We start from the raw sequence: 16,721 nt of genomic DNA on the forward strand, positions 1-16,721 counted from the left end.
TCCGACATGTCAATAGGTTCGACACAGCCGAGGCACTCGTCGCGAAGCAGAGTTAGCGGGTATTGGAACGGGTTGTCCACTAGCATAATTGTTGTACCAGCGGCTACGTCAAGAACGGCGAATGGAAGTGGTAGAGATTTGCGGTGAAGAAAAACAGATGAAGGGTGAACAGTACCGAGGCGTCGGGCGCCGATGGACACAACAAAGCGACTGGTGTTGAAGTGCTTGGTGGCAGATCAGTATCGGCGGCGACAATAATCTTTAAGGGGGCGGGAGAGGTGGCAGCAGAGTGGTGTTAACGACAGACAGAGCAACTTCGTCACGGGCACAGTCAATGACGGCACGGTGGCGCGACAGAAAGTCCCATCCCAGGATGACATCATGGGAGCAGGAAGGCAGAACAAGGAACTCAATTGTGTAAACTACGTCCTGAATAACGCACCAAAGAACTGCGAGTGTCACTAACATGAAAGCTCTCCTACACCTCCCGCTGTTATCAACCTGCAGAAAACTATCTCGCCTATGTCTTTTCCATAAAATCTACTACCACAACGCATATTTACGTTCTATCTTTGTTCAACCGCCACCATACATTTCATCTTGCATGACCACCACCAAAAGGCAAACATTCCGCGCTGCAACACGTGGGCTTTTCATATTCATTTCTTCCCCAAACGAGCAAAGATTGGAATAACTTACCCGCGTCACTTACAAGCATAACTGACACCAATAACTTCAAAACCACACTTCAAAGTTTCATTTTATAAATTAATGTTGCGATTGCTTGTTCTGCATAATATCTGTTCTTATGCCATAATTTTAAGTCATGGCTTTTCTTTTTTCCTTTTATTTTCTTTTTGTTATGCCATGTATTTGTGCTACGCTTTCCAAGTTTCTATTTACCATTCTTATCATTTTGTATACTACCATGTTTTGCGTTCTGCCATGTTTTTTCCCATGTATTGCATCAAGTAATTATCTAACATTTCCAGGACAATTCTATTATTCTTTTTTTTTGTCTTCCTACCTTACTTTGCTTGTTCTCTGTATTAATTATTGATATCCACGCATTTAGCTTTGATGTTTTCTTGGAAAGTTTTTGCTTATTTGTACTTGTAATTTTTTTCTATAATCAACGATTGTGTGATTTGCCTCTGTATTTACCTTGCCCTCCCCTCTGCAATGTACAACTGTACCTTGAGGGTATAATAAAAATAAATAAAAAATAAAAAACGGTGGACCTTGCAGACAATTTCTCTGTGGCCAGTAAATGCCTTGGCATTTTTATGCGCAAGTTCAACAAGGATCACAGCCTATTGGAAAGGTACAACAAAACCATTCGTGTATATTTGGAAGAAGGATCAGCTGAAAGAGTTTCCTATTCAAGTTCCACGAGCAAATTGTGACTTTACTACATGCCGCATTGAGCGGTGATCAAGGAAGATCGGACTACAACAAAGATTCGCACGTTTTTGACGCATCCTTGCATGAATGTGGAATGAAGTCATTGAACGAAAATTTGGAGCCGAGCCGAAATTTGGAGCTGAGCCTAAAACCAGACGTAGCCGCAATACTTTTGCGTTTCCGGCGATACAAAGTTGCTATGACAACAGATGTCAGAAAGGCCTTCCTTCAAATCGGCGTGCTTGAGGAGGGCAGCGATTCATTACGATTCATCTGGTTTACAGCGCCTTCTCGGACAAACCAACCGTTACCAGAACAGGAAATCTGGAGGATGACCAGAGTGCCATTTGGAGCCACTTCAAGCCCTCTTTTTTTTTGATGGCCACGTTGAAACATAATTTTCGGTGCGCCGAGGATAGCTCCAAAATGACAGCTCTACTGCTTCAGAAATGCATGTACATGGATGACCTTCTGGTCGGAACTGACACAAGAGAAGATGTCAATAATAAGGAAATGGAAAAGCAATAACCTTGCGGTAACCGCTAATTTGAAAGGTTCATGCACGTCACAGGAACAAGCACTTCATGCATCTCGGGAACACTCAGAGTTCTTGGATTGTCCTGGAATACTGGCAATGACAGTTTCTTTTTCCATCGTGTGAACATCTTGCACTTTATTTCACAGCATAAAGTGACCAAGCGTTTCGCTCTGCAAGTTGTGGCAAGGACTTTACGACTCCTTAGGTCTCGTCTTATTTTCTTGTGAGAGCAAAGATATTTTTACAAGACCTTTGGAGAGTGAATCTCGAATGAGATGAACACTTACCAGCCCATCTAGCAGAAGCATGGGTAAAATGGAGTCAAGAAGTAGTTCAACTTCAAGACTTTCAACATCCCCAGATTTTGGCCACTGAAATGGAAACTCCGATCTTCGAAACGAATCTGCAGGTCTTTTCTGAAGCAAGCAGATCAGCATATGGAGCAGTTACGCATGCTTGTTTGATTCTATGGGCAACACTTGTAGTACAATGCTATTCCCAAAGACAAGGGTTGCGCCAATCAAAACTATGACAGTGGCTCGACTTGAGCGAATGTCTGCTTTGCTAGCAGCACGCATGTACGTTTCAAGGAACTGTGAACTAGACTTCAAGAAAGTAACAATTTGGTCCGACTCACAAATTCCGCTCTGCTGGATTCAAAAAGAACTGACGACATGGAAGGCCTTGGTCAGAAACCGGGTGGCCGAAATCCACGTGCTAACGGATTCTTCCTTTTGGCATTTCTGCTAAGCAAAGAAAATCCAGCAGACTTACTGACGAGAGGGCTCTCAGCTGACAGATTACGGCAGGCAGAGGTGCGGTGGCATGAACCGGAATGGATGAGCGATCCTTTAAGGTGGCCAGATGACTTTTGTCAAGACATGCAAATAGAAATACCGGAACGTGTCAGCATAACATGTACTCATGCTGTCAGCACCAAGCCACCCTTGGAGAGCATAATTGACACGGAGCGGTTCAGTTCTCATATTAAGCTGCTAGGAGTCACAGCTTGGGTGTTAAGATACACGAAGAAGCTGAAAAGGAAGCGGAAGTCATTGCAGGAGCTTTCCAATGCAGAACATAAGGAGCCTGAAAGCTACCTAATATGTGTGGAGCAAAGGACACGCTTCAGCACAAACTGACGTGCCTTTCGGAAAATAAGCCTATACCCTTTGATGAGCCAGATTAACCCTTTCACTGCTGCTTTTTTTTCTGACTGCTCCTCACCCTCTGCCGGGTATTTTTTTCATGTTGGTTCAGTCGAAATTTCAGGCTAGTATTGCACCATGATACTCTACAGGACATGTGAAGGTATTCACCAGCAGTTCTTGAATTTCTTCGTCCGTCAAAGCGCGGACGCACGTGGCGTGCTGACTCGTCATAGCTGCTGCGCTCTGCCGAGACGAAGCGACGTGGGTATAAACACGTGTGCCATCTGTTGTCTAAAATTTAATTTACAAGTTCTATGTGTTTAGGTGACCTCTCCATAGATGGCGGGACGTGAACGCAATTTTATTTTGCACGAGTTGTTTCGGGAGTGGCAGGGAGTGAGTTTAAAAAGCAACACGAGTATACTCGGGAGTAGCACGGGGTGTGCGTGGGTGGTTTCACGAGTTATCTTGGTAGTGGCAGTTAAAGGGTTAAACATCTACGACTTTTATTCGACAAGGACAGATTATATCGTGTACAAACTCGTGCTCATAGCAAGAAGGAGAACTATAAAGTCAGAGTGATTCTTTCGCCGAGAGACTCTCACTATACAACGCTAACTATCTGACAAGCCCATATTGCCACGTGCGTTTATTTCGGCTTGCAGCGACGCGCGAGCGGCGTCGCTTGACGCGTTTCGATCTTGGACGCGAAAGGTATAAATACGGGACCACCGCTTGCGCTGGCTCAGTCCGACGAACGCTCCAGGGCCCCACTGGCGCCGCAATAGCCAGTGGGGCCCTGGAAGAGGGGCTCCACCCGCTGTAACCAAGCACGATCTTTATTTAATAAAGTTGTTTCTCTCTCTGACTAACGCCGTAGGCGTACTTGCTGCTTTCACCGTTACCAAGTTGTTCGCTTGCTTTAGGGCACAAGTTCACCCAATAAACTCTTTAAGTTTACCGCCGACGCAGTGTCTCTTTCTGTCTGCCTGCATGCCAGGCAGCTCACCATCTACCTACGTGACAATATGAAGGTTCTCCATGGCAGCGTCTGAGATACCCTGTCTCACATTCGTGAACGATTTTGGATTCTGCAGGCCTTGCAACTAGTCAAGAAAACCATACGTCGATGCCTGGTATGTCAGCGGCTGCAAGCAAGGCCATTACAGCAAGAAGCACCTCCTTTACCAGAAGACAGGTTTACAAAAGCAGAACCTTTCTTGGTCACAGGAGTTGACTTTGTGGACCATTATGCGTCAAAGAAAGTGGTTATCAACGTGCTTATATTGTACTATTTACTTGCGCTGTCACTCGGGCCATACATTTGGAATTGGTTGAAGACATGACTGCCAAAAAGTTCCTTTTTGCATTCAGGAAATTTATTTCATGAAGGGGAATATGCAAATCACGTACAGCGACAATGCCCATACTTTTGTGAAGACGTCCAAAATACTGGGCAAGTTGTGGAAATCTATTAGAAATCCAGACGTATACTCATTTTTCGCAAAACCATCAGTGGAAGTTTCTGTGCCCAAGTGCCCCTTGGTGGGGAGGTTTCTACGAGAGACTAGTACGCTCTGTGAAGAACTGCTTGCGAAAGATTTACGGAAGAAGACTCGTGGGTTATACTGAGCTCAACACACTTTTAACAGAAGTAGGCTGTGCTGAATTCACGTCCTTTAACCTTCGTCTATAATGATGTCGATGAGCCCTACCCACTTTGCCCAGCAAGTTTTCTAGTAGGTTGAAGAATTACATCTCTACCACCTTACGGAATATTGGTGGATGCTAACAGTGAAGTCCAGCTGAACAGGCTGTGTAGAAACAAGAAGACCTCAAAACCTTTTGGGATCGCTGGCAGATAGAGTACCTCAGTGAATTGAGAAACTTTGCCATTAACTAAGCGAAACACACTGACTTGCTGAAGGAAGAAAATTTAGTTCTCATCGGTGACAAAAAACGTCCTCGGCAAGTTTGGGTGATGGCAAGGATAAGAGAATTACATAAAGCACGTGATGGAAAGGTCCGCTCCTGTTCACTCTGTTTGCCGGGCGGATCCGAAGTCGGATGCCCTGTTCAGTGCTTTACCCATTGGAAATTGGATAACACCACCTGGGGCTGGGCGCAGGAAGATGTTGGAACTTTGTCTTTCCCGTCTTACGTCTAGCTGACGATCGTTCATCATCATCGTTGTGCTCCTCTTGAGCTCCACTTGCTCGAGGGCATCAAGCTATTTTTTTTATTTGCTCCATTAAAAAGAGTGTGCATTTGAGACGTGCCGTCTTTTTAATCAAGACAGCTTGGTCTTGATTATCTAAAGTATCTGCCCAGCAGTTAATTTAGGCACTTCTGGCCTCCTTGAAGCTCTTGGGTTCAGCGAGAGCAGGGTGAAAGTAAATATGTCCACAATAGAGATTAGTAAGAGGCAATTGGAAGATTGGTGGAGGAAAAGTAGGGCAATGACAAACAATGGAGGCGCACAAAAACAAAGTTCCCAATAGGGGTTCAGAAAGTTAGTGAGAGGAATTCTGTTTTTTTTTAATTAAAAATTTTTTTTTGTTGAAGATAGGAGATTAGGCAATATAATAAACAAGAGCTTCATGGCACAACCCACCGCCCCATTGCAAAGGGGATGCTCCTAGCATCATCCAGTGCAGTCTCGGCCAAGCCTGATGGCACGCCATGAGCGAATGTGTAACTATTGCTTTGATAGCTATGTACAATTGTGAATTTTGTTTTTTAGAATCCTTGTATGATTTTTCCTTGATCTGTCAGTCATGATGGCACATGCTCCTTATGTTTTGGTTGTTTTATATACGTAGGGGTGTGACATAATAAAGATGTCAGTAGCACATTGTCCTGTTCTTTCTTCTTGGTTTTGTCCTATTTGCACTAAAAGTTATGAATGTGGACTAGCTGGCCATCAAGCAAGTACTTCATTGAGCACCAAGAAAACACAAAGGCACAATGCTTGAGCATGTTGGAATGGTGGCCTCGAGGGTCGAGGAAATCTGTATGTAATGTCTTGATTTCTAGCCATTTCTTCGTGCTTCAAAAGGCAGAAATGGCTTGTAAAATTAATAATATATTGGTTTCTGGGCCTTTGTTTATTTCTTTTACAGGGCATCTTTGCTCCCTGCAATTAAGGCTGCACTGGTAGAACCTTCCTTCGAATATGAAAACTTTGGTGGGATTTCAATAGCTCTTCTGTGGCGCATTCTGCATGCATTGGTTCACTCTGCGGGACCTGTGGAAAAGGCGGAAAGAAGAAATCCACGAATCTGGGGCACATTGTATTCTTCCAAGATTATGCTGTACACCGGAATGGAAGACATTCCACTTCCACCAGGACACCTTCGAGCATCATTCAAGCAAAAGTTACCAGGTTGACAGCTTCAAGTTTTGCTGATAAGGTCTGAGATGGTTGGTAACCCGAGAAATTTCTCTCGCCATCAACACTAAACCATCAGGCAGTGGCAATAGAAATGGCTAGAAATCAAGACATTACATACAGATTGGCCGGCCATACAGTTATGCTGGTGACCTGCAGACAGAGATCAAACACGAGAGACGTTCAGTTGTCAAGCGCACATGTATTGTGCTGCAAGGTTGTTCCCCACAGTGGCCACCTGAAAAACAGTTCATTGATGACAAGGTCACCAGGAATGTGTCGCTCTGCAGGGCACCCGCAGTAGTGCTACATTTGGCATCAGAGAGTCGTCACTTGAATTGCTGACAAAAGGGCTGCAAACGTCATAGTGTGTATGCATGGCTTAGTGGGCATTGGTTATGCTGCAGGCACTGATCATTTCCTGTGAGCCCACAAGCAAGCTAATAAGTTAACACCAATATTTGAGTTCTATTTACTGACTCGCATAAATGCTAGTTGCAAATTTCCAACCAACCTCCAAATGTAGTTAAGCTACAGTGCACACTACTCGTCTGTGTAGTTGTCCATTCCTGCAAACTCACTGTTTTGTGAGTGTAGAAATTACTGACAAGGCTGACACAACAAATGTGTCAAGAGCTTTTAACAGTTGCATTAAAACTTTGTTGTGGGCTAGTTGGTTCAGACAGGACACTGCAAAATAAAAACACAGATCGAACAAGGGACACATACAGGGCAGTGGCAGATTTCAAGCTATATTTCAGAAATCCAAAGCAGGCGCAATATGAACAAATCTATCCGACATGTGCCACCGCAGTGTTGATAAAGGCAGAGGGAGAACGTGATCACCAGCTTTGGATGTAAACCAAATTTTAAACCCTGCCACCAGTACTTATTGTCACGCCAAGTACAAAGGCCGATAACGCAACTTATGCAAATGGCCATGCGCAAGAGCTAATGACTGAAACCATAGAAAGGTCATCTACCTACCCGTTAGTTGCACCTGTGCTAAGTGTTATTTTCATCTCATCTATAGATCATTGCCTTAATCTTTCTTGGGTGAGACCGCCCAAGCATCTTGCTTTCAGAACGTTTGCTTGCGCTCTCATGATTGGCTGGCGCCTCGCTTTCTTCAGCGGTCATCAGCACGCCAAGGTGGGAGTGCAAATAAAACACCGCCTACTTAGTGACGTAGTAGACAAAGCGAATGCTCAGAAAGTGATTGTTGCACGCACGCGTGAGTGAGAAGAACGATGACCGGTGAACGTGCTTGCAGTCCCGGGTTGAAAGAGAAGAGGACGACGCTGAGTTGATCAACCAGCTGACCGCTCTTGCGCTCACCTTCGCGACCTACAATAAACGGCCCCCCTTCATCCGTTAGGGTGATAAACGGTCTCCTTCGCGCGTAACAGAGTGGTGGAGGTGCTGGGTAAGCGTTCACAATAACGGAACCGTCACTGCTGCAGCTTCGTCGAAGCCGTCGACTTGCCGGCCTCCCGCCATTTGCCGTGACCGTCTTCGACATGCCTGAAGAAGGAGCCGCTCCGAGGGCAGTGCCTAGCAGTCCACTGCAATACTACCGAGTTCCACCCACATTCGGAGGAAAAGCGGGAGAAGATGCCGACGAGTGGCTCGTCCATTACAAACGGGTGAGCAAGTCCAACGGGGGGATTCAACCGCTCAGCTCACCAATGTGGTGTTCTCCCTGACCGACACCGCACTCGTGTGGTATGAGAACCACGAGGACATGCTTACGACGTGGGAACTTTTTGTTGAAGAGCTCTGTTTTGGGGACTCAGTCGCCAAAAAGAAGCGTGCTGAGCAGACACTGTCGCAATGGGCACAACTACCAGGTGAGACATGCACCACGTACATTGAAGAAGTTTTAAAGCTGTGCAAGGTGGTCAGTGCTCGCATGTCCGAAGAAGATAAAGTAGGACATTTGCTGAAGGGAGTGGCTGAGGACGTGTACAATTTTCTCATTGGTAAAGAAAGTCTAAGTTCCATGTCCGACGTCATTCGGCATTGCAGAACCTTTGAAATGTTGAAGATGCGTCGGATTACGCCAAAGTTTGGTCGGTTGGCAAACGTTACGACGGTTGCCAGTGTGGACACGAGCCCTTGCCTCGACCTTCCTTCGACCATCCGACAGATTGTCCGCGAGGAACTTTCCCGCCGCAAAGAGATGTCGCGTCCAACAGCTAACCACCATGGCATGTACACGTCGCGTGAGGCTATGACTGTGCCACATTCGGCCCCTTGGCAACCAATGGTTAGCGCAGCGGCCGTAGAGTACAGCGCGGCCCCACAGTCTCGGATGACAACACGCTCTCCGACTCCGCGCTATGACCGCGCTCAGCACAAGCCCTTTCGACGCCCGATGTATCGTCATGACACACGCCATGAACCAGCCCACTACACAAGGGAAAATGACAATGTTCGGTTCATCGACGAACAACCAAGGTTTCGACCTCCCCCGGTATGTTACTCTTGCGGTGTCCCTGGTCATATATCTCGGTTTTGCAACCAGCGTATGACCACGTGGTATGGCCAGCCCTCAGTTTTCACGGCCTCCGAATGGCCCCATGGTGTCCCGTGGCCAGCACACACATCGTCTGGCGACGAGTATTGGCCGCGCAGCTCCCGGAATCGCTCCCCGGCATCTGACAGGAGTTTGACGCCCCCACCGCGTCCTCGTGCTTCCCGTTCTCCCTCACCACTGCGTCGCACCATGTCCCCTTCGTCACCGGAAAACTAGCTAGCGCGGCCGATGGAGGTGAGGTCGCTGGAGATGTGCTACTGACAGAAATACCTCCTGTGTTGATGCTGAAAAACGCGTTTTGTGCCTGTGATGGCTCTGGTGGACACAGGCGCAACAATTCTGTTATGAGTGTCTGTATGAGTTATGAGTGTTATGGGTGTCGCGTAACAATATGTTTGTGTGATCTCGCCCTTGGTCTTGAGGTTTTGCGTGTACTTAGTGTTTGTGCATGTCTGAAAAGACCTGGTTTCAAGTATAATTGACCAGTTTTCCTTCCTTTCGGCTGGCCTCAGGTTTACTTTTGATATGCCCAATAGCAACTGCCTTGAGTTCCTCATTGTACAACAATTTTTAAAGTGTGATCATTTTTGCTGAATGTACTGCCCCAAAAGAACCAAAGCTTTGCTACCGCACAATAGCACCCATTCTAAGATAACCAAAAGGGCAGTTGTGACGTTATGTTGTTGCTCAACTCACCTAAATACGTTTGATAAAATTGAAGAAAGTTTTGGGTGTCAAGCCGAGCACTTGAGAAAAGCTGGTTACCCACGATAATTAATTCCGAGTGCTTGTGAACGCATTCTACAGCATCTGAGGGCATTTGGGCAACGCAAGCAATCAATTGCTTTAAGAGGGCCACATCATGTATAATGCTTTGCTCCCACTGTGATGTGAAGAAAGGGGCCAACTGGTATGAGATAAGAACATTCTTTTTCATGTAAAGTGGCTAAAGTGCAATGATAATACACAAAGAGAGTGAGAGGGGGGCTTCTTCACAGATCCCCCTGTCTTGTGGCACAGGGCAGACAGGTCGTTAATTTAATGAAAGAGCATGGGAACATAGTTTAGCAGCATGCAGTAAAACTGGAGGGCACCTGGATTTTCATTGTAGGAATTGTGAGTGCAGGCCAAACTTGGGGAACACAGCCTCCTTGTCAAAAGCAGCGGGTAAACTACCAAGAAACGTGATCGTGGTATATTTCATTGCCAGGAGTTCTGACGTGTGAAAGTATGCCATCGATATTTTTACCACTGGAATTGGACCTTTTGAATGGTTTGTTTGATCATGCTCAGTACTTTCTGAGAAGGGTTCTTGATTATTCTTCTCCAATTTAATACTCTAAGTATCTTGCTGAAATGTTTGTTGTCTGGTTTTACCTTTTCTGGCACTTTTTCAGCTAATGAATAATTGTTGTTAATTTTGGGTTATCATGATACAATTGATTTGCTTTGAAAATTTATATGCATAGGTTTGATGGCAATTTATTCATGCCCCGCTGGTTCATCATTCAGCAGTTTTTTTCTTCTAAAGGTGCTTATTCCACCGCCTTTGTTCCAGTGTCTTGCGGTTGTTGTGTTGGTAAGATTTACAAGTTCACTCACATGCATCGGGCTTTGTGTGGCATGTTCTTAGAGCTGTTATGCACTTTTTTTAATCTGCCTATGGTTGCAGTCCTTTCAGTCGTTTACACGCTGCCCCAGCACATATTTTAGCTGTTGTGCATGAGTTGGTTGTTCGGCCTTTGTACTAGGCGTGACAATAAGCACTAGTGACAGGGTTTAAGATGTGTATATCTGTAGCTGTGATTACGTTTCTCCTCTGCCTTTATTGACATTCCGTTGGCACATGTCAGGTGGATGGTTTTTATATCACGCCTGCTTTGGATTTCTGAAATAATTTGAAGTCTGCAATCACCCTGCTTACGAGTCGATTTTTTGTGCTGCCCTGTCTATGCTGTCAATAGGGACTGCAGAGGTAACTTCAGCTGACTGAAGTGTGTAGGCATTCCCACCAAAAATGTCGGAGTATGAGACCGCTGCCACACTTGCCTGATGGCAGGAGAGCTTTAAGCTTTTCCCCCTAAGTCGTTAACGTGGCCGAGTCCATGATGTGCCAGTACTCTGATTGTAAAAACAAGTTTTGTAATAGTGATAGTCTGGCTACCTCTGCCAAGGCCAAGCTTAACCAACATGTTCATTATGTGGCATAATGAGCTACCAGGAGCTCTGTTCAAGGAAGCCAGAGACATCTCAGAATTAAGCATGTTGGCCATGTCGTTGTGCACTGTTATATCCTCAGTTTCAGTTTCAGATTGTTTTGACGGCTAGCGCCACGCCGCGCCCAAACTTGTCAGAGTACTGTGCCGTGCTCCCCTCCCCTTTCTATCTGTTGAAATAAATGTCAGTCTACGTTTGGTCCCTGTCCAAGGAAGTCCTCTCTTTTAGTGCGCTCCGTGCCCTCGGCCGTTGGCCTTCTTCGTAGGCCCCGTGCTCCAGCCGCCCGTCGAGGCAACTACAACTCACGAAAACGCTACAGTCCACCTTCTTCCTTGTGGAGTCTCTTTTGTGCCCAACATGCTCAATGCTGAATATCACCAACCAGCCCAATGCCACGTCATTTTGGCTTTACTTCTCTCGCAGTGTGTGGGTCGTTCAGTGAATTCTGTAAGCCTGTGCTGGCGTGCCACTTGCTATGTTAATATTTTTCGATTCGTGTTATATGTGCTCTAGACTAAGCCACCTTGAGCTAGGGACATTGTTTGCAGTCTCATTGTACCTGCTGACCTAATGCGTGCAGGGCCACCGGAGTCTGGTGCGCCTTCTGCTGGCTGCGGGTGCGCCTTGGGCGAGAGGGGACGTGCACGGATGCACTCCTCTGCACTGTGTTGCAGCAGCAGCAGCCAGCTGGCCCGCACAGCTGGCGCGAAGTGTCCTGGGCATGCTGCTCGAGTGCACGAATGTCAGCCAAGTGGACCTGCAGGACAGGCTGAAGGTAAGGCAGGCCAACTCATTCCCATCAATTCAGTCTAGAAAAGGAAGCAGAAGAGCAGTGGCTCTGCGTACATAAAATGCTTACCGCAGTAGTATTGTGTTCCTGCCAATTTCTATGCTCGCCCACCCCTCATGTAAAAACCCTCCAGCTAGGGGTATTTGAGGTATCATGAATAAATAAATAAAAAGGGACCAAATCCATTTGAATCCTGCTCCAATTAGCAAGTCTTGCCTTGTATTTGTAAAGTGTACCTCGAAGCTGCCAGTAACTCAAATTTATTTGCTGTAACCTTGACCGGGGAGTAAAGGTGTTCACTGACGCCCCATCATGTCCGTCTAGCAGGTCACTTGTTTGTCATAACCATGCCCCACGAATGCAGAAATTGAAAAAAAGCTTGTATGGATTTATTGTTAGGAAAAGCCCAAAGGGACAGAGACGACATACACGGGAGAAGAGTGCTTACTATCAACTGAAAAAGTTGAATCATTTAAAATTACAAGTGCTTCATAGTACATTAAAGTTCAATGCCATTTCTACGGTGCTTCGCGGATGTATGTAATGGCATTAAAATGTAATGGCACTTGTGGTGTAGTAGCGCATTTTCGCAATTCATTCGGTCGTTCACAACATGCCCTTGCTCCCAATATTAACTTCAGCTGCACACGAAAAACTAATTTCTGAAGTACTCAACTGAAAGAATTCTAGCCTACATAAAAGGTGTCTATTGCTTTAGTGTTTTCTTGAACACTTTCCTGCTGAATAACTTTGCTGATAATTTATGATTGGCAGACAGTTAGTGCAGCCGCATTGCTACATAAATGCTACATCATTATCGGTAGGGATCCATGTGTTGTCTTCTCGTCTAGTCTCTGTTCGGACTGCAAGAATATGAGCTACATTGCGACGTTTAATGTTAATTAAGAACACACACGTGGTACCCTTGGAAAAATGTTCAAATTGCTTAGAAATGAATGAATTGCTTAGAAATTGCTGGTCCATTATCAGTAGCAATGGACTCTGGAAAGCCCTCTCTGCTAAAAATGGAAACCTGAAAGTCATTAACATCCTGTGAAGTAGCGGAAGACATGAAATAGACCTCTGGCCATTTCGAATGATCACCTGTCAGTATTTTGACATAGGCTGGACTTGGTAAGGCGCTACTATCTCCATTCCCAATTTTGCCACGAGCACTGTGGCCATGACAGAGGCCGAAGTGGAGTGAAAAATAGCTTAGCCGATTAATCAGGTGATTGACAAACATTGCATTGCTTTATGCATTTTTCGACACATTTGTCAATTTGAGGCCACTGATACCATGGCCACTATGGAGAAGCTGCTTTGTGAAAAGTACGAGGGGGTATAAAAAAGTTTTGATCACCAAAAATTAAATAATAAAAAGCTTTATTTTACTTTGTAGTTTAAAAGATTCTCTCTGGAGTCACAATTCAAATTTACCCATTCAACTCAGATATTTTTAATTCTTCGTAGGCCTTGACTGTAGAAGTTTGTGGACTTCATGAAAAACCACTGTTCGACGTATATTGAATGACTTCTCACATCTGTGGATCATCAGATCACTGCCATCACAATGGATTTATTCTTGAAACAACCTTGTGTGTGAACGAGAGAATAAAGTGGATGACCTTGCAATATTTACTATAGCCACATTGTATCGCTTCCACAGCAGCACCTTGAGATGAGTAAGCAGGTCCATTGCTAGCGCGAGAACGGATGCCTTTGAAGAGCATACCATGACATTTTGCTTCAGAGCATGCTGTAATTTGTTCAGTGGTGAGCAGTAATATGTGTGCTGATGATGGTCAGACCCTTATTAAGGTAATCTGTCAGGATGACTCCATGACAATCCCAGAATACTGACAAAATGAGCTTCCCCGCAGGCCTTGACCTTTTTTTAGGCAGAGCGGAATCGGAGTGCTTTAACTCTTTGCTCATCTCCAAAGGATCATAGAGGCAGATCGAACATTTGCGTATGGATATAAAACGATTAAAAAAGTCCTCTTCGTCTTGCTCCGAAAGTGCCTTGGCATCGTGTTCGCCTCTGGAGAGGAGCTAGCAGTCGAAGTACTCAATGTGCAGACACGTTAGACCTATGCTGTTTGTCGTGGATTATGTTTCACACGCTACCATAGCCTGTTTCATCAAGCGTGATCATTTGAATGGTAACTTGTCACTCTTGCAGAATGAACTCTTCCACAGCAGGGAACGATGATGGGCGAGTTGGTGCGTATAGCTAATATAGCTAATGTGGCACAATGTAAAATAACATGCGAAAGAAAAAAAAGGAGAGGACAGAATGGAGCTTGTAGTTCTCTTTGTGCTGTCTCCTTTTTCTGCCGTATGGTATTTTGCATTGCGCCACGCTACCTTTATTAGAAATCTTCCACTTTCTATACTGTGGCCGCATAATCAGTGAAAGAGGTTTGGCCAACCCTAGGCTTGTCAGTTAGAGACATGTGACCAGTTTGGGAGCTTCTTTTCCACCTCACAACAATGGCACATGATGAGCAGCCACAGACGGCTTCATTTCATCATGAACTTGCTGTGCTCTATTGCCCTTCAGGTGTGGAAACTTTATTCTGCAAGCCTCATTATTTTCCCTCTTCCGGGCCACTAACATGCAACACAAGCAAAAAAAACATTAGCACGGTAATTGCACTGTGTGTACAGGAACCCGGTTGTATCAAACTCGCGAGAAAACACCTACCAGTTCGATATAGGGCATAATTTAATGTAAAAGATCTAAACAATTAGACAACATGAAAGCACATACCATTTCTGACAGCACTTTATTGACGAAATGGACTTACTTTCGGTTTACTGTGTCGCGAAATAGTTCCGAATCTTCTGCTTAAGTGTCTTTGTTGCCTGAAAGAGCATGCATTTTCAATGTTGTCTAAGGACTTGGAGCAGCTGAGGCCACAGCCTTCCACGTTCATGCAGAAGTGCCAGTATAGGGCGCGAACGCACGCATCACTTTGAAGCAAGTGGGCGTAGGATCCGAGTTTTCCTCACTGTTGCCTTGACTCATGTCCTGAATCACAGCGTCGGCAACGAAGTCTTCGTTCTCAAGCCCTCCAGTGCTCGTGGCACCTTCGTTCGCGGACACACACTTGTTGACTAGTGACCTGTCACCGGCTTCTGGAAATGCTGACAACTCACTCCAAACTTCGCGGAAACTGGTGACGGCTCGTTGCACTTGTCAGGACACTTATCACTGTTGTCACTGGGGCCACGGAAATCGACATGACGGAAGCAATTTGGATCGTTTCTTTCTTAATGTCAGAACAGAGAACGTGTTCTTGGACGACCACTTTTGGCGATACTATCGCTGTTGCGTGACGTAGTGCTCAACTAACCAATCAGCTCAACTGGTTTTGCTCAACCAGCCAATAAGCGAGCACTGAAAGTTATATGCCCAAAAGTTACTTTCCGAGAATACGTCCTCAGATGCTGCGGCGAGATCAGACTTCTTTTCTGTCCTTGCTTGACTTCATAATTTCCAGCTTCACTGGGAATGGCAGATTTTGCCACTTCGGGCTAGCCATCACGCAGAAACAAAGGAAACACGTTGGAAAACAACACAACAAAACGATGGCGCAAATATCTACAAGCCTCAAACATGCAGAAAAGGAAGCTACAAGACGAGAAACTCTGGCTGTGTGAATGAGTGTTGCAGATACTTCAGCAAACAGCTCAAAAGCGGGACACAGAAAAGGAGCACACGACACAGGCATGGGCTTGACACTCAACGCTTGTGTTGTGTGCTCCTTTTCTGGGTCTCGTTGTTGCACTGTTTGCTGAAGTACAGTTAAACCTGGATATAACGAAATTGACAAATTCCCGAAAAACTTCGTTATAAAGAGGATTTCGTTATATGCAGGTTCGGCACGAAAATTCGAAAAATAAACGTTAACCGTATTTACTCGATTTTAACGCGCCCTCAATTGTAACGCGCACCCGTTTTCCGTTTTCGTTGAAGCACTCATCCTCGGATTGTCACACCAGGTACCGGATGCGTGGACGTGTGTCGTTTCGCACAAGCGCGAGGCATCGGAAACGAAGAGCGAGCGTCAGGATGGCGTCGTAGCGTCGTATAGTGTTACAGTAGAACCTCGCTGTTACGTTCCCGGGGGCTGCGTTTTCCCGGCTGTTACGTCGTTTTCGACCGGTCCCGGACAGCTCCCATAGAACTCAATGCGTCATGCAGCGAGCGGCAAATTGCCGCGCGTCAGCGCCTTGCCACGAGGCCACCGTGGCACGCGCGTCTCGCCGCGTGGCAGCGCGATAAGATCTCCCGCGCTCTCCAAACGGGCGCGCAACACCACGAGCGCTCGTTGTTTCATGCGAGAGACGACGATCGTCGATTGAAAACCCGGCGGCGTTCCGGTTGTGATGGCTCCGTGACGTCACCCTCGTCGCTCTTGATTGGTTCTTCATCTCGCGACACGGGGCATTTGCCGCAGAACCCATTTCGCGCGGCACGCCGCAAGACCCCCGATTCCTGCCGCTTTTTCCGCGCGTTTCTGACGCGCGTTTTTGCTGCGTGTTTTTGCCGCTAGCATAGCTGTACCCTAAGTCCAAGGGCGATAACGCAGTCGGCGCGCGCCGTATGCTGTATGTGCGAGTGAAAACGTGGGAGGGGAGCCGACGACCGCGTCTAAATCTCGCGCGCGCAAGAAAAGCAG

At 46.1% G+C, this 16,721-nt stretch overlaps 1 protein-coding gene across 1 annotated transcript in view; it reads left to right on the top strand.

Annotated features, from left to right (window-relative positions):
- LOC119434999 (inversin) overlaps positions 1-14,245 on the top strand; it is a 55,269-nt gene extending 41,024 nt beyond the window's left edge. The window contains exons 3-4 of the mRNA XM_049659658.1: positions 11,821-12,015; positions 14,216-14,245. Of these exons, the coding sequence (XP_049515615.1) occupies positions 11,821-12,015; positions 14,216-14,245 (225 nt within the window). The remainder of the gene's footprint in view (positions 1-11,820; positions 12,016-14,215) is intronic.
- Positions 14,246-16,721: the final 2,476 nt, after the last annotated feature.

The sequence above is a fragment of the Dermacentor silvarum genome, unplaced genomic scaffold (genome assembly GCF_013339745.2).
Source record: "Dermacentor silvarum isolate Dsil-2018 unplaced genomic scaffold, BIME_Dsil_1.4 Seq368, whole genome shotgun sequence".
Classification (NCBI taxonomy): Eukaryota; Metazoa; Arthropoda; class Arachnida; order Ixodida; family Ixodidae; genus Dermacentor; species Dermacentor silvarum.